The sequence below is a fragment of the Salmo salar genome, chromosome 27 (genome assembly GCF_965601325.2).
Source record: "Salmo salar chromosome 27, fSalSal1, whole genome shotgun sequence".
NCBI classification, from domain to species: domain Eukaryota; kingdom Metazoa; phylum Chordata; class Actinopteri; order Salmoniformes; family Salmonidae; genus Salmo; species Salmo salar.
The window spans coordinates 13,687,963-13,713,922 of record NC_138317.1 but is presented as its reverse complement, the minus strand read 5'-3'; the positions used below and the strand labels follow the sequence as shown (position 1 = coordinate 13,713,922).

Here is a 25,960-nt window from a genome sequence, read left to right as displayed (position 1 = left end):
TATAAGTCCAAAAATGGATGTAGCAACTACAGATTGCCCCTTTAAGTCTATCAAAAGTGTGTGAGTTTGAACACATGTCCATTAGGCCTATGGATTTAAAAAATGTATCAGCATGAATTAGATTGAGTAATAACAGCCCCACTTGTATTCCATAGGCTGGGATCCTGTGCAGCGCATTTTTCACTGGCTGTCCAATGGTTTCAAAAACAATGATTGATAGGCAGCTTAAACTTCTTGAATTCAACCATTATTGGGTTAGAATACACATTTAGATTTGTGAACAGCCATCCACAAAACCCACAATCCGTAAGGCGCAAATAGCTAACTGACAGAGCAGCAGTGTGATTGACATCAATGCGCTATGTAGATATCAATAATAAGTGATATCCGTATCACCCTAGACCACACCACTGCTGTCATCCTTACCTCCAAGCGTTTATTCAAGTTGGATAATCTTTGGATGCCAACAGCAGTCGCCCCATTGGAAGTCATAGCTTGGACTGTAGCTTACAAAAGCCTATTCCTGCTAATTTCCCACAGTCCATCAAACCCATTTGGTGTGTCATCATAGTGGTCTCTGACTTGTGGTCAGACTCACTCAGGTGGAACAAACTTAAATTTGCGCCTTTTTTCAATGCTATTTTTGGATGTCATTGAGAATAACAGAGAAGTGTCAAGGATTTTTCTTTCTCGCAAACATCCTTCTGAAATTAAAAGTAATCCTCAAAGTACTTCATCTAGTTTTTCAAAAGCATCTGTAATCTGATTACAATATTTTGGCTGGTAACGTAACGGATTACAGTTATCGTTTTTTTGTAATCCCCAACCCTGGCTGTACCATTATATTGTGCTATGCAGCTTTTCCCACAATTTTGTGCTGTTTTGCGTGAGAAAATGAAAAACCCTAAAAGGTTTCAGGCAGTCCTTTTTATAGCTCACCTTCCTACATAACACACACATGCCTGGCTACACACAAACCCCATAACTGTGCCAGACAATCACTCCACTTCCTCTATCTGTGATATAATGAATGGCAGTGTTCATTCACAGCAAGAGCGCCTGTATAGACAATGACATCACTTGGCTGGTCAAGATGTTTTCCTCTTTGGGGGTATGCCATCTGTGTAATGGTGAATGCATGTCGTTGGCATGTTGCCCTTGGCACGTTGCCCTACACCGGGGATAAATGGCCATTGCCAAATCATGAGCCGTAGCCAGACAAATTAAATCAAAGGCATGTTGACTCACTGTTATGAGTTAGTTAGAGTTCCATATGTCAGAAGTTAGGCCTAACTCTTGATTTAGGTTTGAAAATGGTTCTACAGATTGCGGTAGTCCTGGCCAGTCTAACTGCTGACGGGACTTGGAAGAGTTAAAGGACACACAGACAGTCTGAAAGGACTGAGTCACCATCAAATTGTACATATAGAACACCTCTATACTCACCATACTGTATACTGTACGTTACGCTAGAATGATTCGAAGACAGTCTGTGCGGTACAGAAATCCCTCTCTTCATGAATTATGGTAATAGTGGTGCATTTTACACAATGGCACACCTCCAGGGACAAGGCCATCTCCTTGACCGCTGCTCATTTCTGACTTGATTTAAGATCCTTCACACAGATCTCTTCACATGGGATACAAGACATGGAACCACTCAAAACAGTAACACTAAGGACTGTCAAATTGTAACTACTAATCAGCTGATACCAGGCTCACGTAAAGGGACCATGTGGGGACCTTTTGTGGGGAGATGTAGTACCTCTTTGAGAACTGTCTGGCACATTGTAAAATTACAGTAGTAAATCAGTGGTCAAGCTGATGCAAATTGGTGTTTTCTGCTGGGTTGGTGTTTCTATTCAGGGTGAGTCGAGTAAAAGAGCTTTGAACTCACCTGTGATGGCTCACGCCATCCACAACCATTCCTTTTTTGTTTTTAAGCACCAGAGCATTTTATACAGCCATTGTTTGAAATGTCATCATACATTACAATGGGGAGGGGTGTGGCATGCAGGTTGTATATTACAATGATCTACCATTCAGCCAGAAGTCTGCACTCGGTCATTCCTCATCATGCATTTAAAAGTTTGGGCTGGTGCACGAACGGCTGAATTCATGAAGGGGAGTGTACCAAGTGCACACTTGGGGATAAAGGTGGAGAATCTGACTGAAGCCGCAGACTTTATTTAGGTATTGGATCCTCGAATGGACTTCTATGCCATGTAACTAGCGTAGCCATGTAACTAGCGTAGCCATGTAACTAGCGTAGCCATGTAACTAGCGTAGCCATGTAACTAGAGTAGCCATGTAACTAGCGTAACCAAGTAACTAGCGTAGCCATGTAACTAGCGTAACCATGTAACTAGCGTAGCCATGTAACTAGCGTAACCATGTAACTAGAACTAGCTGTAGTCAGTAAACATCTTCAGGTGCAGTAATACTGCACATCAGAGCATTCAACTGTTTTCAGACAAAGAAACCAGAAAAATCTGAGTTTCTACAATGGTGAGTAAAGCTAAATTTGTTTGGTTGTGTGTTTGTTCTACACCAATGCACCTGATACTGCAGTTGTTCTTTTTTTACAAAAAGCTCATCGCATTCCCTGCCTCTCTAAGATTTGTTTTCTTATGGAAATGTTATTCAATCTGTTACAAAATATATTTTCTTACATTAACCAGTGTCAGCTTGAGGCCTTCTCTTGCTCTATATACCATAGCTGGCCTAAGAGGACAACAATTAGGCTATCAATGCTATTTGTTAAACTGTAGTTTCATCTTATTTCAGGACCATGAGGACAAACCCAGCCTGCTGCTCTCCTTCCACACTGAGCCCAAACCTACAGATTTATCAAGTAATGAAAGAGTTCTGTTTTGGCTTGCCTATGTTATCACAATGAGATGGGTTCTGTGAGTGGATTTACACACCTTGAATATCACTGGGTCTAAATGCTCTGGACTGCTAGCTAGCTAACAAATGTCACAGTCATAGAGATAATTGAAGCCTGGTGATAACTTTGCTAACATCTCTCCCGCACAGACTCTTAATCGGTCTCTGCTGAGCAGCCCAGTAGCACCAACTCTAGTGAGCTGTCTAAGCCAGTCGTGCCTGTTCCAAGCCTACTCAAACGGCCTGATTGCAGCCAAGCTCTTGCCTCGGGGAAACCTGGGCACAGGAAAAGACCCTGTGCATCCACTGGTCAGTATACACTACAACTTACTACAATAGTCATTCATGTTTCGTTGGTTATGCCACACAAGGAAAGACTTGGAAGACAGCACTCTCATTCATCACCTCAGGTTAAGCAGTCCCACCACAAAATGTTTCTGAAAATGTATAGGCCTATTTCAACTTCTTTTAACTTTTTGCTTATTTCCACCCCCATTTGTTTGCTGTGTTTTGCATTGCATTTCCATTCAAGTCTTTAAATCAGTTTTATTTGCAAATCATTTGCCTTTTTTATCGGGTTGATCGAAATAGTATACATATACTACACATGTAGTTTCATTTAGGAGGGGAATGTTTTACAGCTTTGGGAATGTAGTCATATGTTTTCATATTGAACAATAATTTGACATGTTATGAAAAGTCCAGAGGATTTTTTACAAGTACATTTTTAAATTTACTGGAAAAAATATGCTTAAAATGCTTATGTTAATGTCATGGACCGTCAGTCCTGCATTCATACTCCACCTATACATTTGAGAGTGATTACATTTGTCAAGCCCAATCCCAAAGCTTTATAGCAACGTGGCGGGGCTGCCGTTTGGCTGAAGAAACAATTATAACTTGTGGTTTTAAAATACAAAACGACATTACAACAGCTCGCAAATCCTCTGGACAAGTCATACACAGTGTGAACGCTAAAAAGTGCCATCACATTGTTTTAGGGTCGTTCATATTTTAACCACAGGAGGCTGCTGAGGGGAGGGCGGCTCACAATAACGTCCGGAATGGAGCAAATGGAATGGAAACCATGTCTTTGATGTGTTTGATACCATTCCACTGATTCCGCTCCAGCCATTACCTGTCCTCCCAATTAAGGTGCCACTAACCTCCTGTGATTTAACATACACATTCAATTAACTCAACGACAAGACTTGTAGGTGAGGAAATGCAGTGGTAGCCTCTTATTCCTTTGTGTCTCAATGCATTTTAATCCCATTTTCAACCCATTGAGGACCCGAGAGAGTCATTGTCGCAGCTGCCCCTTGTTGAGGTCATCCATGAGAATACATCAGTGTGTGTTCAGCATTGTTCTAGTTTGATCTCACCTCAACCCCCGCCGTCTATGAACAGCAGTAGGTCACAACGTTGCCGGCGGACAAAGGACTGTAGGAAACGCTGCAACTATGTGAGAACAGTCCACTATCAGGGTCAAGGAGGAGAATCACTGGGGTTCCACCATGAATGGAATTCCCCAGCAATGAGTCCTCGAATTTTACCCCTGGCCTCTTATGTTTCTGAAATGATCATTTCAGAACATAAATCAAAAGGTCTATGACATCTTACTACCTTGAAAGTTTTAGCACTTCTGAATATTTTCGGGTCACAAAGCATGTATAGCCGCCCTAATCAGTGCTGGAATATTAACCAATCAAGGTTATTGACAAGTACTCAATGAGAAGTACAATGGCAGAGAAAAAAACACTGTTTCAGTAGCTAGAATAACTGCTAAGTTGTGGTAAACATTATGTGAATGTTATAACAGCATTATTAAGCCTCTATTCAAAGTCAAAGTTGACAAGGCAGACAAACTCGTTGGTTGAAGCATTATTGCACCCTCTAGCGATTTGCAATTAAAAATACATGTACCAGGATACAAGGCGTTGCAATGTCTGTGCATTGTGATTACACATATCCAGTTTTATCTGGTTTTGACTTCATCCTTGCGCCGTCTGCCATCTTGTGGACACTGATAGTACAGCACACTGTTTTTTGGAGGATAACTTCCTCCTGTACAGTTACCAGAGTTGTGGTTGGGCCAATTGTGCGCCGCCCTATGGGACTCCCAATCACGGCCGGTTGTCATACAGCCTGGAATCGAACCAGGGTCTGTAGTGACACCTCTAGCACTGAGATGGAGTGCCTTAGAACGCTGCACCACTCGGGAGTCCGAGTGTAGTAATAATGACTTAAACAATTTCATGACTGGGTGTGCAATATCTGTGGATCCATAAGTGACACTAAAAAAATCGCTTGTAGCGACAGAGCCACGTTGGATATCAAACTCCATTCTGGTAACTTGATGAACAAATCAGCTTAGTGAGGGAGTCTCAGGATATTCACTCCTCTCAGAGGTCAGTGTGGGTTGTCCCTCTGGTGGTCACCTTGAGGTATTGCATTCATCCTTTATCATTCTATAAACATTATTATTTTATTTTTTACAATGGGTTAGCGGATACTTTATGATAATGTGACATACTAAATCAATAGAGCTTGAGCCTAATGTGCATGTTTTAGAATACATTATGTTTCCTGCAATGTTGCATCATAAGACTACACATTTGTCCAAGACAAATACACAAAATAGGCCTACACAGATTTATAGTAATACCATCGAACAGACATTCCATTTTGAGTCGCCATCCCCATTTGATCAATAATGAAAGATTAGAGTGCAAGCATAGCTTTTAAAACACCACATTCTTGATATGATGCAAGACTGAGTGCAAAGGACTTTGGTCTATGAGAGCAAAGCAACATTGCACAGATGGTGTGGCTTACTGCCTGTCCTCTTTAAGCCCCCATGCTTGGGGTGGTTCATGGTCAGCCATTTTGTTACAGTTTCAACTGGATATTCTGCCTTGCATATCAAATGGTAGAGCAAGTCTGTTTGCTGCCTTGGACTCCTCCACATTTAAAAACATATATTGGGGGGTTATGAAACTCAAATCCTTGTATATAAAATGCCTTAGAATATGTTTTACATTCTAGACCTTAAACCTCAGGTTCCTGACGATACATAAAATGTGAGGGAATTAAAGGGTGGTGGGGTGACAAGGGCTGTTGCTCTTGAATAAAGGCACCAAAGAGTGGGTGGAGTTCTGGATCAGATATTTCAGGTTCTGAGCATATGTTTCTTTACGCAAACATTTTTTTGTGGTCTCCTTCCCTTCACATTTAATCGTGTTAATCGTGAATTATAATTCTACAAGTTTTACCGGTAAAACATCCATGTGCATACCAACCATTTGATCTCAATCAGTTTCATGGAGATATGCATTTAGATCTTCTCGAGTTGTACATTGTTGTTTCGAAGTAGCCTTCAGTGTTGTCTTTAATGATGTACAGTGAAGGAGTTTTAGAGCAGATTGTGTTAAACTGTAAATGAGTTTACCTGTGTATTTTGCCTAGTGACGCGCGCTGTTGAATTTTGGCCACACGAGGGGAAAATGCGGTGGCGTTTTTGTCTTACAGTAAAGTAATACTACGCTATTATATTCAGTTCTGTTATATATAATAGTATTCTACATAGCATAACCAAATATGTGGTTATGTAATGTAGAATACTATTATGATTCGATCTTGCAGACAGTGGGCTCGTTTGAATGGTAAGGCAAAAGCTAACGACTAGACCTTTAGACGAAAGTCCAGGAGTGAAGTCGGGGGGATGCTACTGTGACAGCCGAAAGTCGGACACTGATGTGGTTTTCCAACAGCAAGGCTCAGTGCAACATGGCATTGCGGCCATTGTTTATACGTTTTTCTTAGTAGTGTTTAAAAAAATATATAAATACATGTGCGTACGTTGTACTACCAATTGGTGAGAGACTCAAATATCACATTCACATATCCACTATATAGATGAATCATGCGAAGTTAGTTCCTGTTACAGTTGTCTTTGGTCACATTTGCGTGAGCAAACAAAAACACCCTAATGATTGGTTGACAATAGAGCCCCACAGTGGGGGTGTCATAATACCCACAAAACCTAGCGGTCAAACACGGAAATGATTCCAATCGTTTTTACACCATTCATTTTTCCCATAGGGAATTTAACGGCTGTGTTTCGTGTAAGCTTACCCTGGTGTGACGTTTTGATAACCATGTAAAAAAATAAGGGATGTGTTTCATGTAGGCTTACCCTGGCATGATGTTTTGATAACCATGTCAATCTCTCCCGGACAAGGTGACTTTAATCAATATATTCAGCTCTACCTACGCTCAGATCCAAAATTGCTAATTAGCGTCAAAGTAGACATAATGCAAGACTACGAATCCCGTAGTCATCTCTAGCTGACACCTTTGCTAACAGGTATTGTGTCAATTTAAAACTTGCACAAGACAGTTCACAGAATTGTCCATTTTAAAAAAATTAGCCAATTTATGAATGACTAACTTTAGCTAACATTAGATAGTTAATCCAGAGATTCTTACCTTTGCCTCTATTCGGCTGTCTCGTCCAGATCATCAGGGCATTTGTAGTTCTTTATGATAGCCACATTAGCAGCTAATTAGCATTTCATTTTTAGGGGATAAATACAGGCAAATATCTTTATAAAAGTCACCTTGTCCTAAAGAGATTTACATGGTTATCAAAATGTTATGCCAGGGTAAGCCTATATAACCGATGTGAAATGGCAATGGGTAACGATGCTTTGTGGGTGTCAGTTGTTGATGTGTGCAGAGGGTCCCTGGTTCAAGCCCAGGTTGGGGCGAGGAGAGGGACGGAAGCTATACTGTTACACCTAAACAAAACACAGCCCTTATTGTAAGTGTTTCTAAAATCCCCTATGGGCAAAATGAAGGGTGGAAAAACCAATTGGAACAATTTCCTTGTTTGACCGCTAGGTTTTATGGGTATTATGACTCATACTATGGTACTCTATGCAGCTGATGGCTGCACAATGATATTGTACCGCCTAGCACAATTGTCCTTTGTATATTCTGTGTATATATACTTGTTCCCCAATGTACTTTTTGAATTGATTTGCTGTTAATAATACAATATATATTTAAAAATGGATGCATGATAAAGTTGGTGAAGAGCAACTGCAGAGATTTGCAGTAGACTGCAGTCAAAACTTAATGACCTTTGATCACATATTTTTTGTAAAGCTCATGTAGTCGCAAGTCGGACAATTTTTAACCCCATAATGCAACACACTTTGGAAGACGTGACCATTGGGTCACCAATTTGACAAAAGTGATCTGCTCGAATGCGCCCATTGATTCAGCTTTGATCTAACTGTATTAAATTAACACCATTGCCAGAGTAGCCTGTTCTCTATGAGTAGAGCCAGAGAGGAAGAGGTGAAGCGAGAGGTTTCACTCGTACCAAAATTAGACCAAAGCGTTTCTGTGTGCTTATTTTGCCTTCCCGCATTGGGACAACGACTCCCATTGCTAGGGTGGAGACATGAGCATCTCATCATTACATCTGTAGGCTACAGATCTCTGGTAGAGCAGAGGCTATGGGCTTGTTTGTAGCCGACAGTACAGGCGACCTCCGACTGACTGATTTACAAAGAACCTTGTATCATAAATAACTAGTACTCATTATTATTTGTAGATCAATCGGTCACAATGTACCCATGATACATTACGGTTTTGATCCTCTCGAACACAGCCTGTACGTAAAGTAGAATTTAAACACATGCGCAAAACGTGAACCGCACATGTGCAGAAGCGTCAGGATTTTTTTTGTCCGGAGGAAAAAAGGTCAGAGAAAAGTAGGATCGGCAGCCACTCTAATCTTGGTTTCCGCTAGATGACACAGTCACAAAGTCAAAATTGGCTACAGAAATGAGGCATTTAGTCTTAATAATTTAATGTTAGGCATACAGTAAGCAGTGTGGTTAAAGTTAGGGTTAAGGTTCGGTTTAAGACGATACATTTTAGAAATGGGCGTGGTTTATCCATAATTATGACTTTGTGGCTGTGCTAACTAGTGACGACCCCGACGGTTTAAAAGAAGATATTGACGTTCGCATTGACCCATCTAAATCTACTGCGCGCGCAATCCCAACCAATCACCTCCGGCGGCTTATGTTGCTCTGCATGATCTGTTTGATTGGTGTGTCGATCATCCGATTAAAATTAGGGAAGACAGGACTGGCCTATCAAGAACTCCACAGGGCGGGATTTGATAGAGGGGGCTGGGTGCGAAGTATCATGGAGGATCAGTAAGAGAACTGTGGCCATCCAAGAAAGCTGAGCTGTGGGTCCAAGCACTGGAGTTTCAGAAAATTTGATTGCCATTTTTTTTAAACGTTAACATAGTGTTTTATATTTGATTAATAATGGAGATGAAGAAGAGGATCAGTTTAGAATTGAGGAATAGGACACCAGCGGAGGTAAGTTATATTAAAAACGAGGTGATAACTATGCGAACCGATAACCCAGAGAAGAGCGGACTTCTTGCGAGGCTCCGCTGTGCACATGGACAACAAGAGAGGATGCGAGTCCGATTACAAGTTTTTTTTTAGTTTTGGGGGATTCTGATTATTCGTCCTATCACAATATATGTTGGTTGCTGTACAAAAACGAACTGCAAGTATCACAAAGCAATTTTGATCGCTTTGTGATTCTAATAACATTTTATAGATCTGCAACACTGTCTTTGCAATCATCCTCCTTGTCTTGCGCCCGCGATTAATCCATTGAACGTTCAAGGTGGCAGAGCGGGCATAATTATGAAGAACATTATGCTATTGTTGTGAGAGTAATTCAATTGTGAAAAGCCAATAACATCGTAATAAGGCTCTGCTGACGTCGTGTTGACTCCTGTAGTATAGCAGGCTAATCCAAATACAGAGAATTCACGACTACCGTGGAAATGTGAAATAACTTTTGAGACGCGATTAATTGGTTTGTCTTGAAAGTTCCCAGGTGTTATTCCATATGGATGCCGATGCTAATAACTATTTAAGTCGAATGTAAAAACGTAAGCTTTCCATGCGTAACGAGCCTTTCGACCGGTTTTACCGGGTTAACCAAATGGCACAACGAGCTGGTTGGTTTCTCTGAGCGGACATTTTACGAATCGAATGGGTTTAGCTAATACCCATTTCTTTTACCATAGTAATTTTTTTTTTAAGTCCACGGGACCGAAACATCAATCATTCGATGTTATATGAACAACGCCTGCAAGAATGTAAACGCAATTTAAAACCAGCACGCACGCGAGTTGACCGTTCTCGGAGCGAGACGCGCAGGCACTGACTACGGTGGCGACAGTGTAGCTGTTTTTTTTTGTTTTTTTTGTACAGTGCAGGGCTTTCGAGCCCTATTCCTGACGTGCGGGGAGTGGAAGTCATTTTGTTGCATCTATACACGAGCCTATTTTGACGGCTATAAACGGTTTAACTCAATTTAGACACACGCAAATGGATATATTGTGCGTATTATATAGTAGGCCTAAATCCAAATGTAGAAAGTCAACTTCCAAACGAATGTCCTATAGCCTATACGACTCACCCAGCCGGCCATTTAAATAGCCTACTGTAAAAAAGCAAGTTGTCTTTCGCCTCCATGTTATAGTGATTATGTAACAACAGGCTTTTCCTCTGTATGATTAACGACGAAGTCTTTGTAAAAGGTGTGTCTGTGTGTGTGTATATATACACACATTCAAGTGTAGCAGAGTTTGTGGTCCTGCTCTGCGTTTTACGAATTTAAGTAATATGGCAGATGGCGTGCGGGGCTCAGACCTCCGCCCCTATTTAATAGATTAGGCAACAGTAAACCACCCCCCCCCCCCCCCCCCCAACCCTCAGAGACGACGCTTGTCTGAGGATGGACAAAACCCATTCATTCATGCCACTGACTCTAGCCTTCATTCGGCAAATGTATTTCTCTTACAATTTCTATAGTTACAGAACTCTGCTGTGCATTCGGCAGTGAAGTCCATTGTGCAGGTGCCTCTGTATAGGATGCAGGCTACATCTCAACTGATGTTTCTCTCTCGACGACAATGTCGAGATGACGCGCAGAGAACTGTTCGTTCACCATCGAGGTATTACGTGAAGATAAAACCAGGCTAAAACAGTGACAATGCCGTCTCTGGTTTTGAGGAGCGTGTTATTTAAATCTTTAGTGGTACGATTTATATACACATTGTATACACATTTTGTTGATGATAAATAACATTGTTAAAACACTTTGCCATATATAACTTGGTACCAGGGTTAGGGTCAATTCATTTAAATTCCAGTCAAGTCAGAAAGTAAACCAAATTCCAATTGCAAATTTTCCTAATTGAAAAGCATTGAAGGGAATTGGAATTCCAGGGTTGTGAATTGACCACAACCCTGTTTGGTACAAGTACAGTGCTATTTTGTGCAACACCCGAATAACCACCCCGAGGAGTGCCTATAGAGAAAAAAGGGTAGCATCATGCTTGGAATTATTCAAGGTTTCTTGAATACAACTCACATATCACATGTAGGCTATACAAGTGAAAGTCAACTGGAGTCAATTTCCTTGATGCCAATGTAACACGTCAACTTACTTAGCCATTCCTCATAACCATCACTCTCCAAGGCCCCTGTGCTGCCAAGTATAGAAAAAAATGACTGACTACCACAACTGAAACTACATACTGATTACACATAATCTCAAGGCCCTGTTGCAGCAGAGCTTTGTACCGGTAAGAGGGTGCTGAAACAAACAATACATTTGAGACCCTGTCTACCACGTTTAAAACTTTTAAGGAATATAAGAAAGGCTTTGGAGGTTGTTTGTATCATTACTTATTTTGAATAAGAATATACATCATAATGATACTGCTGGAAATGTAAGCCATCATTGTAAATAAGAATTTGTTCTTAACTGACTTGCCTAGTTAAATAAAGGTTAAATAAAAATATATATATTAAAAAGATTGAGGGCCGTAAACGTGTGAACCTCGGCCCTGAAGGCTGTCAAGCTACAAACTGAATCAAAAGCCAAGATGATTTGTATTTGTAACATGTTATTATCAATAATCAGTTATTAGTCACTGTATTGTATTATTTTTGTATTTGGTACTGAAGTCAATGAGAAGGGTGTTATTTAGATTTTTGCCACAATTGTTTCCCACTCACTAAAAACTGAGGTCGCCAGTCGCAAGCGGAACACACCATAGCAAAGATGATAGATATATCGACGAGAGAGGTTTCTCCGCCCTAACAATGGGAGTCGTTGTCCACCAAACTCCATGCTTGGTGGGCGAAACAATCAAAAAAAAAACGCCACCTGCTGGAGGGAGAGATTTTCCACCGAGTTGGGCCTCTCTCTTCCCCTTCTCTGACCAAAGCCACATTTCATTTGGCCAGCATTTGGGATATCAACTAGGGCTGTGATGATACCAGTATGACAAAAATGAAAACACGAAACAGACTTACTCTTTTGCTCCTTTAAAAACATGCTCTGTGTTGTGCTATAACTTTGAAAATAAATAAATACATGTGACTAAATGACAACATGATGTTTGTTTCCAACATTAAGGATGTTTTTCGAAAGAAGTGAAATCCACTTCATGTTTTGTTTCCTTGCCACGATAATAATGAGTATCACGATACAGGTATCATTCCAGCACTAATAACAACATTCAAAACGTTTTTCACCAACACCTGTCTTCCAGTACAAACTAACATGGTCCAAGCACACCAAGACAGTCGTGAAGAGGACACAACAAAACCTATTCCCCCCTCAGGAGACTGAAAAGATTTGGCATGGGTCCTCAGATCCTCAGAAGGTTTTACAGCTGCACCATCGAGAGCGTCCTGACGGGTTGCATCACTGCCTGGTATGGCAACTGCTCGGCCTCCGACCGCAAGGCACTACAGAGGGTAGTGCGTATGGCCCAGTACATCACCGGAGCCAAGCTTCCTGCCATCCAGGATCTCTATACAAGGCCCTAAAAATTGTCAAAGACTCCAGCCACCTTAATCATAGACCGTTCTCTCTGCATGGCAAGTGGTACCGGAGTGCCAAGTCTAGGTCAAAAAGACTTCTTAACAGCTTCTTCCCCCAAGCCATAAGACTCCAGAACATCTAATCAAATGGCTACCCCAGACTATTTGCATTGCTCCCCACCTTTTACGCTGCTGCTAGACTGTTATTATCAATGCATAATCACTTTAATAACTCTACCTACATGTACATATTACCTTGACTAACCGGTGCCCCCCCACATTGACTCTGTACCGGTACCCCCTGTATATAGCCTCGCTATTGTTATTTTACTGCTGCTCTTCAATTATTTGTTACTTCATTATTTGCTACTTTTTATTAGGTATTTTTCTTAACTGCATTGTTGGTTAAGGGCTTGTAAGTAAGCATTTCACTGTAAGGTCTGCACCTGTTATGTTCGGCGCATGTGACATAAAATTTGATTTGAATACTACTACTTATAAATATAACTATGATGAATTGGATGTTATTTGCATCCAAGATGCTGCAACACTGTAAAACCAGAAATCCCAGTTAGAGTAGGCTATATTACACGAGTGGGGCGTGAGGTCGGCAGGGCAGAATAGTAGTGCTTAAGCTTTAAACCTGCAAAATTCTCTCCACCAAATTTTACTGGTCGTATACACATGTTTAAGCAGATGTTACAGCCTACAGCATTCACGCAATTACATCCCGGGACTCTGAGTCTCCCTGACAATTAATTTAAAAAAAAAGTTTTGGGGGTAATTTAGCAGACTGTCCTATCCAGAGCGACTTACAGGAGCAATTAGGGTTAAGGACCTTGCTCATGGGCACATCGGCATATTTTTCACCTAGTTGGCTTGTGGATTCAAACCAGCAACTGTTCGGTTACTATCCCAACGCTCTAACCGCTAGGCCACCTGCGGTTTTGCTACCTGATACAGTATCAGCAGTAAAAACGAAATATCTAACGCATTATACAGTAGCATGGGTAAAAACCCCAGGGTTGGTCTGGGATAATTATAGCCAGCAGATCCAACCCGCTGGCTTACAGCTGCACTAAGGTTGGAAAGGTTTTCTGTGTAGATTAAGACACCGCACGAGATATGGCTCGGGAAACGTACCTCAATCCAGAGATGAGAAATGCATTGTACTCTGAATTGTCCCGTTATCCCAACCATCACACCGAGAAGATTGAACGCAGTAAAAACCAAAATATCCCACACATGCTGATATAAATAGTAGCTTGTACAGATATTAAAAACCATCGTTCAATTTCTTAACAATGTGTCAACCACGACAATCATTGTCACAATTGTTTTTAGCTAACTAGCTAGCATGACTACTATCTAGCTGACATCTTGGCTAGTAGTTGGCTTCTAGACTCACTGCCTCCTGTTTTCTGTCCAAATAACTTAACTAAATAGCTAAATATTCCCACCTGTCATGATAAGCAAACATGTTTACCCAATGGGTAAAAACTAGGAAATTAGGATTACTTTTTTGTTGTTGCTCCCAGCTAGCTAGACACTTTGTTAGCGAGCTAGTGCGTTTTCTAACTGTAGCTTAGCTAACCTGTCATTAACAAATGTTGAGCTGCTAGACGATAACTAGGGCTTGCTATGGGTTAGCACCAATTATGTATATAAACCCTTAATTGTTGATGTTATGTATTGGCCATTGCGAGGCTTTGAAGTCACCGGTCGGCCATATTGGCACTCCCCAGTAGGAACAGTCCTCAATAGGAATGAATGTACAACAAGCTTATTTCTCTTTGTTAGCTAGCATTTCCCCTCTGCCTAGATAATCCATCCAACAGACAGGTGTGGCATATCAAGAAGCTGATTAAACAGTATGATCATTACACAGGTGCACCTTGTGCTGGGGACAATAAAAGGCCACTTTAAAATGTGTTGTTTTGTCACGCAACACAATGCCACAGATGTCTCAAGGTTTGAGGTTATGTGCAATTGTCATGCTGACTTCAGGAATCAACACAATCAACAGCCTGATCAACTCTATGCGAAGCATATGTGTCTCAATGCATGAGGCAAATGGTGGTCACACCAGATACTGACTGGTTTTCTGATCAACGCCCTTATCTTTTTTTTTAAGGTATCTGTGATCAACAGATGCAAATCTGTATTCCTAGAGCATAATGAATTTATTTCAGTTGACTTTCCTTATATCAACTGTAACTCAAGTGTATATCTTTTCATCATCTTTTATGTTTAGCTCACATAATATAATTAAAAAGTATGCATTAAGGTGTCTAATAGAATATATGTATAAAAAATGAATTTAGACATTAATAAATGCATATCTATAGCTTCCAAATTCTTTTCTACAATGGAGGAGTGCCAAGATGGCTGTGTTGGCTTCAATACAGCACCAACTGTCAGTCACCCAGGGTTTATGCACAATTTATATTATTACCTCTTTTGAAGCCTTGTAGCTAGTTGGCTACTCCAGCCGTGGCGTTTTTCAGACACAGGTCCTCCGTCTTGTGTCAACACCGCAAAGCATTCAAGCAGACAATACTTGAAAAGGCGTGTGCTCTCACAGGAAACAGCGGACTTTAGGTCAAGGGTCAGCTTTTCCAATCAACATGTAATAAGATTACAAAATGACATGGTGAATTAACCCAAAGAAATGAGAAAAAAATGCAACAAACTAGCTATGCATTTAATTTGGTTTCATTCATTAACATGTGCAGGATGAAATCTCTTGATGCGCCACCTCATTGTCAAGTGTCCAATTGATCTTGATTACTGTTCCTACAGGTGGAAGAACTGGTGGTGGATAATTGCCGCACCAGTGATGGTGAAGTAGAGGGCCTGACGGATGATTTCAAGGAGCTGGAATTCCTCAGCATGGTCAACGTTGGACTCACCTCCCTGGCCAAACTACCCTCACTGCCCAAACTGCGCAAGGTGAATAGGGAAGCTGGATCCTTTTGAGCAATCGATTATCTCAATTAAAATAAGTTTGCAAAATTATAAGAAACTCTGGCTTTATTTTGATATGCAGGATTACATTTTTCAAACGATTCATCAGGAAATTGTGTGTTCTTTCCTCACAGTTGGAGCTGAGTGACAACAACATCTCAGGTCATTTGGAGACACTTTCAGAGAAGTGCCCCAACCTGACGTATCTAAACCTGAGTGGCAACAAGATCAAGGGGCTGAACAACGTTGAGGCCCTGGTTAGTTGAGTCGTTAAGGCTACTTTTGGAATTCAGTCAGGGTCTCAACTTACTGTTGAGGTAGAATACACAAGGTGCAATTTAGAAATGTTGTTGTGGATCGGCAATTTTTATCATTCACACAATTAGCCATGTCAGCTAACCATTTTTAGATTGGTAAGATATTCTAGCCAGCTATCTAAACTAGTAGTAATTATGGCCGAATATCAACCGGGCATGCACGGCACCTGCACAGTAGTGGTGCGCGGGTCAGCTGTTTGTTCACCCGCAATTGCTAATAACCCATCCGCAACCGCCCGACTATATGTAATAAAGTGAAAATATATGGCTTGCACTAACCCACTAATATAGAAAATGCACTGTAGGCTACAGTCAAAGACGGCGGAACAATTTTTTAACAGTGGGTGAAGTTTTTGTTGTTGTTGCCTGATTTAGATATGTTTCTATTTATAATTTCTGACATTTTGGTAGGCTATTTATTAGTCAACTTTTCTATAGTTAGATACAGTGCATTCAGACCCCTTGACTTTTTCTACATTTTGTTACATTATAGCCTAATTATAAGATGGATGAAATCATTTTTTCCCTTCATCAATCAACACACACAACCCCATAATGACAAAGCAAAAACAGGTTTTTAGATTTTTTTTTGCTAATTTATTCAAAATAAAAAACTGAAATCACATATACATAAGTATTTGTACCCTTTACTCAGTACTTTGTTGAAGCACCTTTGGCAGCGATTACAGCCTTAAGTCTTCTTTGGTAAGATGCTAACAAGCTTGGCACACCTGTATTTGGGGAGTTTCTCCCATACTTCTCTGCGGATCCTCTCAACCTCTGTCAGGTTGAATGGGGAGCATCTTTTCACGGTTCTTTTCAGATCTCTCCAGGGATGTCCGATCGGGTTCAAGTCCGGGCTCTGGCTGGGCCACTCAAGGATATTCAGAGACTTGTCCAAGCCACTCCTGCGTTGTCTTGGCTGTGTGCTTAGGGTTGTTGTCCTGTTGGCGTGCTCTGGAGCAAGTTTTCATCAAGTATCTCTCTGTACTTTGCTCCGCTCATCTTTCCCTCGATCCTGACAAGCCACTGAAAAACATCCCCACAGCATGATGCTGCCATCACCATGGTTCACAGCAGAGATGTTGCCAGGTTTCCTCCAGATGTAACACTTGGCATTCAGGCCAAACAGTTCAATCTTGGTTTCATCAGACCAGAGAATCTTGTTTCTCATGGTCCGAGAGTCGTTTATGTGCCTTTTGGCAAACTCCAAGCGGGCTGTCATGTGCCTTTTACTGAGGAGTGGCTTCCGTCAGGCCACTCTACCATAAAGGCCTGATTGTTGGAGTGCTGCAGAGATGGTTGTCCTTCTGGAAGTTTCTCCCATCTCCACATAGGAACTCTGGAGCTCTGTCAGAGGGACCATCGGGATCTTGGTCACCTCCCTGACCAAGGCTCTTCTCCCCCTATTGCTCAGTTTGGCCGAATGGCCAGCTCTAGGAAGAGTCTTGGTGGTTCCAAACTTCTTACATTTAAGAATGATGGAGGCCACTGTGTTCTTGGGGACCTTAAATGCTGCAGAAATGTTTTGGTAGCCTTCCCCAAATCTGTACCCTCGACACAATCCTGTCTCGGAGCTCTATGGACAATTCCTTCAACCTCATGACTTGGTTTTTGCTCTGACATGCACTGTCAACTGTGGGACCTTTATATAGACAGATGTGTGCCTTTTCAAATCATGTCCAAGCAATTGAATTTACCACAGGTGGACTTCAATCAAATTGTAGAAACATCTCAAGGATAGTCAATTGAAACAGGATGCAGCTGAGCTCAATTTCGAGTCTCATAGCAAATGTTCTGAATACTTATCTAAATAATGTATTTCTGTTTTTTCATTTTTAAATTTGCGAACATTTCTAAAAACCTGTTTTTGCTTTGTCATTATGGGGTATTGTGTGTAGATTAATGAGAGAAAAAGAATGTAATACATTTTAGAATAAGGCTGTAATGTAAGAAAATGTGGAAAATGTGAAGGGGTCTGAGTACTTTCCAAATGCACCTTACATGCAGCTTCTCTTCTGTCATTATATTTTGCTCTAGAAGACAAAATAAACCTTTTGTCACCAGAATAATGTCATGAATCATAGAGCGAATGCTTCAATCTAGTTGACATCGGTAAAGTTTTCTGTCATCACCTTTCACGGAGCAAAACCATTTAGGGACCGGGGAGAAAATGCAATGTAAAAACAGAAATGGAAAGATTTTCTGTGAAAAGTCCAAACGACATTAGTTTGACCTGTTGTAAGGAAATAGAAAGCTGTGAAAATGACCCAACATGTTTCTGATAAGATTTCAGTTCGGCTTGGAAGCACATTCTATGTGGTTGAAATAATAGCAGCTTCTATGATGCTGATAAAGATGGCACCCCAAAGATGGTATCTGAGCATTTGCATCCTCTCAAGATGCTGAGAGAAAGAAATCATATTTCTCCACTCCTGTTCCCGAGTAAAAATGTTGCCTACATTTTGTGTATAATTTTACTGCAAGAAATTCTTAATTCTGCAGGAGTTAATATTAATGCTATGTGAGAGGTTATAGACCTATAGTCATTGTCCAGATTTCAGTTTCCATTTAACCCGTCTGAACTGTAGGCTACAGTTCCCTTGACGTGTCATAAGCCTATTTGAAGTCCCTGCCTTTTGACTATAGAATTTGTATAGCGCCTCACAATCATCACGCATAACACTGCTATCATCCTCTTTTACCACTTCACCAAATCCTCCCCCCGCCCTGAGAACAGCCTCAATTCATTGGGGCATGTACTCTACAAGGTGTCGAAAACCGTTCCACAGGGATGCTGGCCCATGTTGACTCCAATGCTTCCCACAGTTGTGTCAAGTTGGCTGGATGTCCTTTGGGTGGTGGACCATTCTTGATACACACGGGAAACTGTTGAGCGTGAAAGACCCAGCAGCGCTGCAGTTCTGGACACAAACCGGTGCGCCTGGCACCTACTACCATACCCCGTTCAGAGGCACTTCAATCTTTTGCCATGCCCATTCACCCTCTGAATGGCACACATACACAATCCACGTCTTAAGGCTTAAAAATCCTTCTTTAACCTGTCTCTACACTGATTTTGAAGTGGAATTAACAAGTGACATCAATAAGGGATCATAGCTTTCACCTGGTCAGTCTGTCATGGAAAGAGCAGGTGTTCTTAATCTTTTGTATACTCGGTGTAAATTGCACAAGAATGATGGTCACTAAAGATCCCATTGCATTTATCATAAGAGTAGGGGTGTTAACCCTGGTGTCCTGGCTAAATTCCCAATCTGGCCCTCATACTACCATCACCACCTAATCATCCCCAGTTTCCAATTGGCTTATTCATCCCCCCTCGTCTCCCCTGTAACTATTCTCCAGGTCATTGCTGTACATGAGAATGTGTTTTCAGTCACCTGGTAAAATAAATGATACAATTATGAATTTCAAGTATTGTTTTCTCTTGATTCAGCCCGTCCGCCATCCACCCGCCCTTCATCCACACAATATTTAATGACCCTAAACCCGTCCGCCCCGGGGATATGAAGGCGTGAACTGCGGGTTATGAGTCAACCCACCCATTACTAGTGCCTCTGACATCCAGGCGGCCTCTATTGATTTTGTTAGTCACTCTCACTCATATCATTAACATGGCATAAGTCATGGCAAAATGTGTAGAATTGCAGGAAATTCTTTAAAACTGCAAAAATATTCTCTCTGCCCCATGGCGACATTTGAAGAATTGCATTTTCTGAAATAAGTGCTTTGAAAAAAATTATATATATATATTTGTAAACTAATCATCCCATTCACAAGGAGATATGTGGCTATGCTTGCCAGCCTTGTGCATGGAGAGAACTTGTTAATCAGGATTGTCTGGTAAGCTCTAACCTCTGCTTTCTAAAACCACAGCAAAATCTGAAGAACCTGAAGAGCCTGGACCTGTTTAACTGTGAGATCACCACACTGGAGGAGTACCGTGAGAGCATCTTTGAGCTGCTGCCTCAGGTCACCTACCTGGACGGCTTCGACCAGGAGGACAACGAGGCCCCTGACTCAGAGGCAGACGACGATGGTGAGCATGGCTACCACAACACAACCATATGGTGGGGCTGGTGGTATTTCAGCCTAACTTTCTTCAACAAAATACTTCTTCATTCATAGATGATGATGAGGGGGAGGACGGAGCCGGACCCACAGGGGACTATGATGATGAAGATGAGGATGAGGAGGGCTCGGAAGGAGGAGAGGTTGGGCTCTCCTACCTGATGAAGGAAAGGATCCAGGTGAGACAAGTGAAATGTCTGTCATGTTTTATCCAAAACGTCATAATGTTTTACTTCCGACGACTCGAGTCGGCGCTTAATTTAAAGAATCTTAACCCCCCCCCACCCCCACACAGGACGAAGAAGATGATGATGACTACGCAGAGGAGGAGGAAGAAGGTGAGGACCAGAATTGTTGTGTTGACCTGTCACTAGTAATCAAACCCAAGTACTCTAGCCTGGAAGTGGCAGATATGTTTGTCTGTCACAGATCTCCTGATGGAATCAACCATCAACATCTCTATTGACATCGGTTCCATGCTGGCTGTTACTCAATTTGTGGCAATGACTCTGAAAAGGGGCATTGGCTCTTTGACTCAGAAGGGTTTGACTTCTATTGATCCGTTCCTCAGCCCTGTGTGACTATTCATTTGTCACTTATCTGTGTGTTTTGGAGCCAAGCTAGGTCGACCTTCGACACTTAAAATAAGGTTAGAGTCCTCCCTACACAGTAGGCAGATAAATCCTTTGGGCTTTACAGGTATCGTAGGTTGTGTACATGTAATCCAGAGATGGTTCAGGCCATTTAGTTGTTACCTTGTGAATGCAGCTAAAGTCCCCATGTGTATACAGTGCATTCGGAAAGTATTCAGACCTCTTGACTTTTTCCACATTTTGTTACGTTGCAGCCTTATTTTAAAATAGATTACATTGTTTTTTTCCCCTCATCAATCTACACATAATACCCCATAATGACAAAGCAAAAACAGGTTTTAAGTAATTTTTGCAAGTTCATTTTTTTTCTAAAATACTGAAATATGACAGTATTCAGACCCTTTATTCAGTACTTTGTTGAAGCACCTTTGGCAGCGATTACAGCCTCAAGTCTTCTTGGGCACACCTGTATTTGGGGAGTTTCTCCCATTTTTCTCTGCAGATCCTCTCAAGCTTTGTCAGGATGGATGGAGAGTGTCGCTGCACAGCTATTTTCAGGTCTCTCGAGAGATGTTCGATGGGGTTCAAGTCCAGGCTCTGGCTGGGCCACTCAAGGATATTCAGAGACTTGTCCCAAAGCCACTCCTGCGTTGTCTTGGTTGTGTGCTTAGGGTCGTTGTGCTGTTGGAAGGGGAACCTTCACCTCAGTCTGAGGTCCTGAGCGCTCTTGAGCTGGTTTTCATCAAGGATCTCTCTGTACTTTGCCCCGTTCATCTTTCCCTCGATCCTGACTAGTCTCCCAGTCCCTGCCGCTGAAAAACATCCCCACAGCTGATGCTGCCACCGCCATGCTTCACCGTAGGGATGGTGCCAGGTTTCCTCCAGACCTAATGCTTGGCATTCAGGCCAAAGAGTTTAATCTTGGTTTCATCAGACCAGAGAATCTTGTTTCTCATGGTCTGACAGTCTTTAGGTGCCTTTTGGCAAACTCCAAATGGGCTTTCATGTGCCTTTTTACTGAGGAGTGGCTTCGGTCTGGCCACTCTACCATAAAGGGCTGATTGGTGGAGTGCTGCAGAGATGGTTGTCCTTCTGGAAGGTTCTCCCATCTCCACAGAAGAACTCTAGAGCTCTGTCAGAGTGACCATCGGGATCTTGGTCACCTCCCTGACCAAAGCCTTTCTCCCCCGATTGCTCAGTTTGGCCGGGTGGCCAGCTCTAGGAAGAGTCTTGTTGGTTCCAAGCTTCCATTTAAGAATGATGGACGCCACTGTGTTCTTGGGGACCTTCAATGCTGCAGAAATGTTTTGGTAGCCTTCCCCAGATATGTGCCTCTGCACAGTCCTGTCTCTGTGCTCTATGGACAATTCTGGATTTTTGCTCTGACATGCACTGTCAAGTTGACTGTAGGACCTTATATTGACAGGTGTGTGCCTTTCCAAATCATGTCCAATCAATTGAATTTACCACAGGTGGACTCCAACCAAGTTGTAGAAACATCTCAAGGATGATCAATGGAATCAAACAGGATGAGCTGAGCTCAATTTCGAGTCTCATAGCAAAGGGTATGAATACTTATGTAAATGTCATATTTTACTTTAGTTATCTTTTTCAATTTGCAAAAATGTCTAAAAATCTGTTTTCACTTTGTCATTATGGGGTATTATTTGTAGATTCATGAGCATTTGTATCTATTTAATCCATTTTAGAATAAGGCTGTAACGCAACAAAGTGGAAAAAGTCAAGAGGTCTGAAAACTTTCCGAATGCACTGTACGTGAACTACTCCTTCAGGACTCTGAGTGGGAAGCTGTGCCTACTGTGAGATGACATCAGTAAGCAGCGCACTTGCATGTGTGTGCAAGGAGTATAAATCAACCCTTTCCTATATAACATGCCAGGGGAAATACTTCACTACTATATTATACGTAAGCAGTAGATCTGAGGTCTTGGGGATCCTTTGAAAGTAGACTTTGATGTAAGAGAACCGCATTAACATTAAACCAAAATGGACTCCTTAGCCTCTACTTTGTTTCGCTAATGGTAATTCAGTCTACAAAGTGGCCTTTGTTACGTGACTGAAAAGATGTATACGAGTGGTACTGTGTTTTGTTTTCCCACTCTGGTGTTTTTGAGACTTGTCGGTGGGCGGAACATACGGTGGGTCTTGTATCAACTCCCACATTGCCTGTGGATACAATTTCATAAGGATGCCGAATTCAGAATGAAGGGAAATGCCAATTGGGTTTGATTGCTGTTGTTGTTTTTACTTGGTCCTGATTAGAAGTGATTGTCGCCACCTTTTTTTTAAATCAGACAAATTCTGACTTTTTGATTGGCTTGTGCCCTGTGCAGAGGAGAAGGCAGGAGTCAAAGGGGAGAAGAGGAAGAGGGATGCTGAGGACGAAGGGGAGGAGGATGATGATGACGACGACTAGGCTTGTCTTTCCCCCTGCGAACCTCTGGATCCAGATCCAAGCTGTAGAACAATAACCACAAAAAAGTGTGAACTTGCAGATTGTTTCTCTTTGTATACCATAGATATCACTGTAGAGGCTGTTTCTTTTATATATAAATATATATATATGAGATACTATACGAAAAGGAGATTTTATCGACAAATAATTTGTTCATCATTCTAAGTTAAATTACCACTCCAACAATCTCGTCAATATGCAGGCAGTCTAAAATAAATGGATGTAGGGGGGTGGGTGGGGCTGGATTTTATGTTATGGGCTAATTTAAGAAGGGCTGTCGCTACAATGACCAGCCATCCGCACAACAGAAGTGGCCCACGCTGTCCCTCGTTGACATCTGTGTTCAACAAACCTCCAGTGACGTTCCAAGACCCATGACAGGCCAGGCAGCCCAGAGTCCAGTCCAGCCCAAAGAGATAGAGGACTCATCTTTGTATCTATGCCATTATAGCATCTGTGACTGCATGGGCAGCGCCATTGAGACAATCTCCATTTTGAAGTAGTCAATTTTCTTCACGATTGGCTGATCCCTCCTCATGACTCACAACAGGGTCACCAGGAGGGGTCAGCCAATGAAGTTAGAAGTCCTACCCAGTTGACTACATTAAAATGGTGGAAGCCCTCAATGGCGCTGCCCATGCTAATACGGCCTTTTGGCCACTAGAGGCCTCTATCATTCTCTATGGCCCAGCCAAGTCTCATCTACCTCTCTGGGCCACGGTGAGAAGAGAATGCCCCCTACAGGACAACACTACACAGAACCACCCTCACTACTCAGGCAGCCAGGGATACCAGGCTAGAAAAAAAGGCACCAGGAAGTTTAGGAACCTCTACCGTCATCACTGTCTGCCACAAGCAGTCTCCTCTTTCTCTCTCTCCCCCCCCCCCAACTCATTTGTACCAGATAGTTTCCAGCCATCAATGAAATTCCTGTCTCCCGTAAGCATAGCAAAGACAGTGTTAGATCCCTCACACAGTACATGACTTGTTTTAGGAATTTTTTAAATAGTGGGAGGTTGGGAGATCCAGAAAAGTAGTCTAGCAGTTTCAATACCAGCATTAGCCCTGCAAACCGACCACAACATTTGTTAGGGCCATAGAGCTGTGGCTTTCCAGGACTGGGGCTGGTAATCTGTATTCTAAATCAAACCTAGCGGTTTGGCCTTAACCTTATCTGTCCTTAACGGATGCAAACCAATATATTTCCTTCTGGTTCAACAGGCCATATCTGTTAACAGCTTTAAATACTGTAACCTGACTATTAATGTTGTTGTCGCGGTGATAGAGTGGCACGGCCATAATGTTTATATTGAAAAAGTTAAGGTCAAACCGCTTCGGTGTAGGAATGAACCGCATCCCGAAGTAAATTTTTACCTTTGTCTTGCTGTTGATGCAAGTTAGTTTATAATTGTACTGGTATTTTACATAGCAGGAACTTTAATCTATTATTTGTAAGGCAATATGTAAATAGTTTCAGTTCCAACAGTTTGATGTTTCATGTGTTTTTTTTGTGGGATTTTTTATTACATTTTTCGTCATTTTGTTTTAATATAAAGCACAGGTCAAGGGGCCAAACTCTGACCTAACACACTCAATATAGATTATTTTCCATCCTTGGCTGTTGTGACACGTTGTGTTTTGTGTGGTGTAAACATCTTAAAAGAAGGATTTTGAATAAAACAATATATAAACAGAAAAGAGAATGCTTTAAAATAAATGTATTGTTTTTTGTCTTCAGAAAATGATTACCTAATTACACAAATGTAATTCACTGCTAGGCAGTAGTAGGGACATTATATCACATGTAGCAACAATTTATGTACAAATGATGTACAATTTACCAACAAGTGGCCAAAGGAGGGAGAATTTCAGTATAGTACATTGGCTTGACCAAACGTCTTTGGCCGTCACCAATTCATGTATGAGAAATGTTTCACAAAACCATCCAAACTGTTTCTCTGTTTATAAAAAGGTATTCAGTGAGATGTGAGGAGTGGGAGTGTAATGTGACCCGTAAGGCCTATGAGTTACAGTTCCTCACGAACAGTCCGCTGGCTCAGCGTCTAATATCACACACAGGTGCCATCTGTTGGGCGTCACAGGCATGAATAATTCATGAGGGAGGTCTTGGTAGTTAGAGGACATCGGACATGAAGGGGGTGGGGTTATGTCAGAGATGCAGGGGTGGAGCCACTGGAACATGCCACAAACAATTTATTATACTGGTCTTAGGTTGCTTAGTGCCATGCAGCTATTCCCTCCGCAAGGCAATCAAACAAGCAAAGCGTCAGTATAGAGACAAAGTAGAGTCGCAATTCAACAGCTCAGACACGAGATGTATGTGGCAGGGTCTACGGTTAATCACGGATTACAAAAAGAAAACCAGCCCCGTCGCGGACATCGACGTCTTGCTCCCAGACAAATTAAACAACTTCTTTGCGCGCTTTGAGGACAATACAGTGCCACTGACAAGGCCCGCTACCAAAGCTTGTGGGCTCTCCTTCTCCGTGGCCAACGTGAGTAAAACATTTAAACGTGTTAACCCTCGCAAGGCTGCCGGCCCAGACGGCATCCCTAGCCACGTCCTCAGAGCATAAGCAGACCAGCTGGCTGGTGTGTTTACGGACATATTCAACCAATCCCTATTCCAGTCTGTTGTCCCCACACGCTTCA

General features: G+C 41.9%; 1 protein-coding gene and 1 long non-coding RNA gene across 2 annotated transcripts; both read left to right on the top strand.

Moving 5' to 3' along the window:
- Positions 1 to 2,196: 2,196 nt before the first annotated feature.
- LOC106588281 (uncharacterized) lies at positions 2,197 to 3,194 on the top strand. The gene is made up of 3 exons (XR_001324618.3): positions 2,197 to 2,508; positions 2,788 to 2,854; positions 3,040 to 3,194. It is a non-coding gene; the product is annotated as an uncharacterized LOC106588281 (long non-coding RNA).
- Positions 3,195 to 8,653: 5,459 nt separating this feature from the next.
- Positions 8,654 to 24,990, top strand: LOC106588334 (putative acidic leucine-rich nuclear phosphoprotein 32 family member C). The gene is made up of 7 exons (XM_014177211.3): positions 8,654 to 9,299; positions 15,645 to 15,794; positions 15,944 to 16,066; positions 20,024 to 20,186; positions 20,276 to 20,397; positions 20,514 to 20,556; positions 23,166 to 24,990. The coding sequence occupies exons 1-7, from the start codon at positions 9,246 to 9,248 to the stop codon at positions 23,246 to 23,248; spliced, it is 738 nt and encodes a 245-aa protein (XP_014032686.1). The 5' UTR covers positions 8,654 to 9,245; the 3' UTR covers positions 23,249 to 24,990.
- Positions 24,991 to 25,960: the final 970 nt, after the last annotated feature.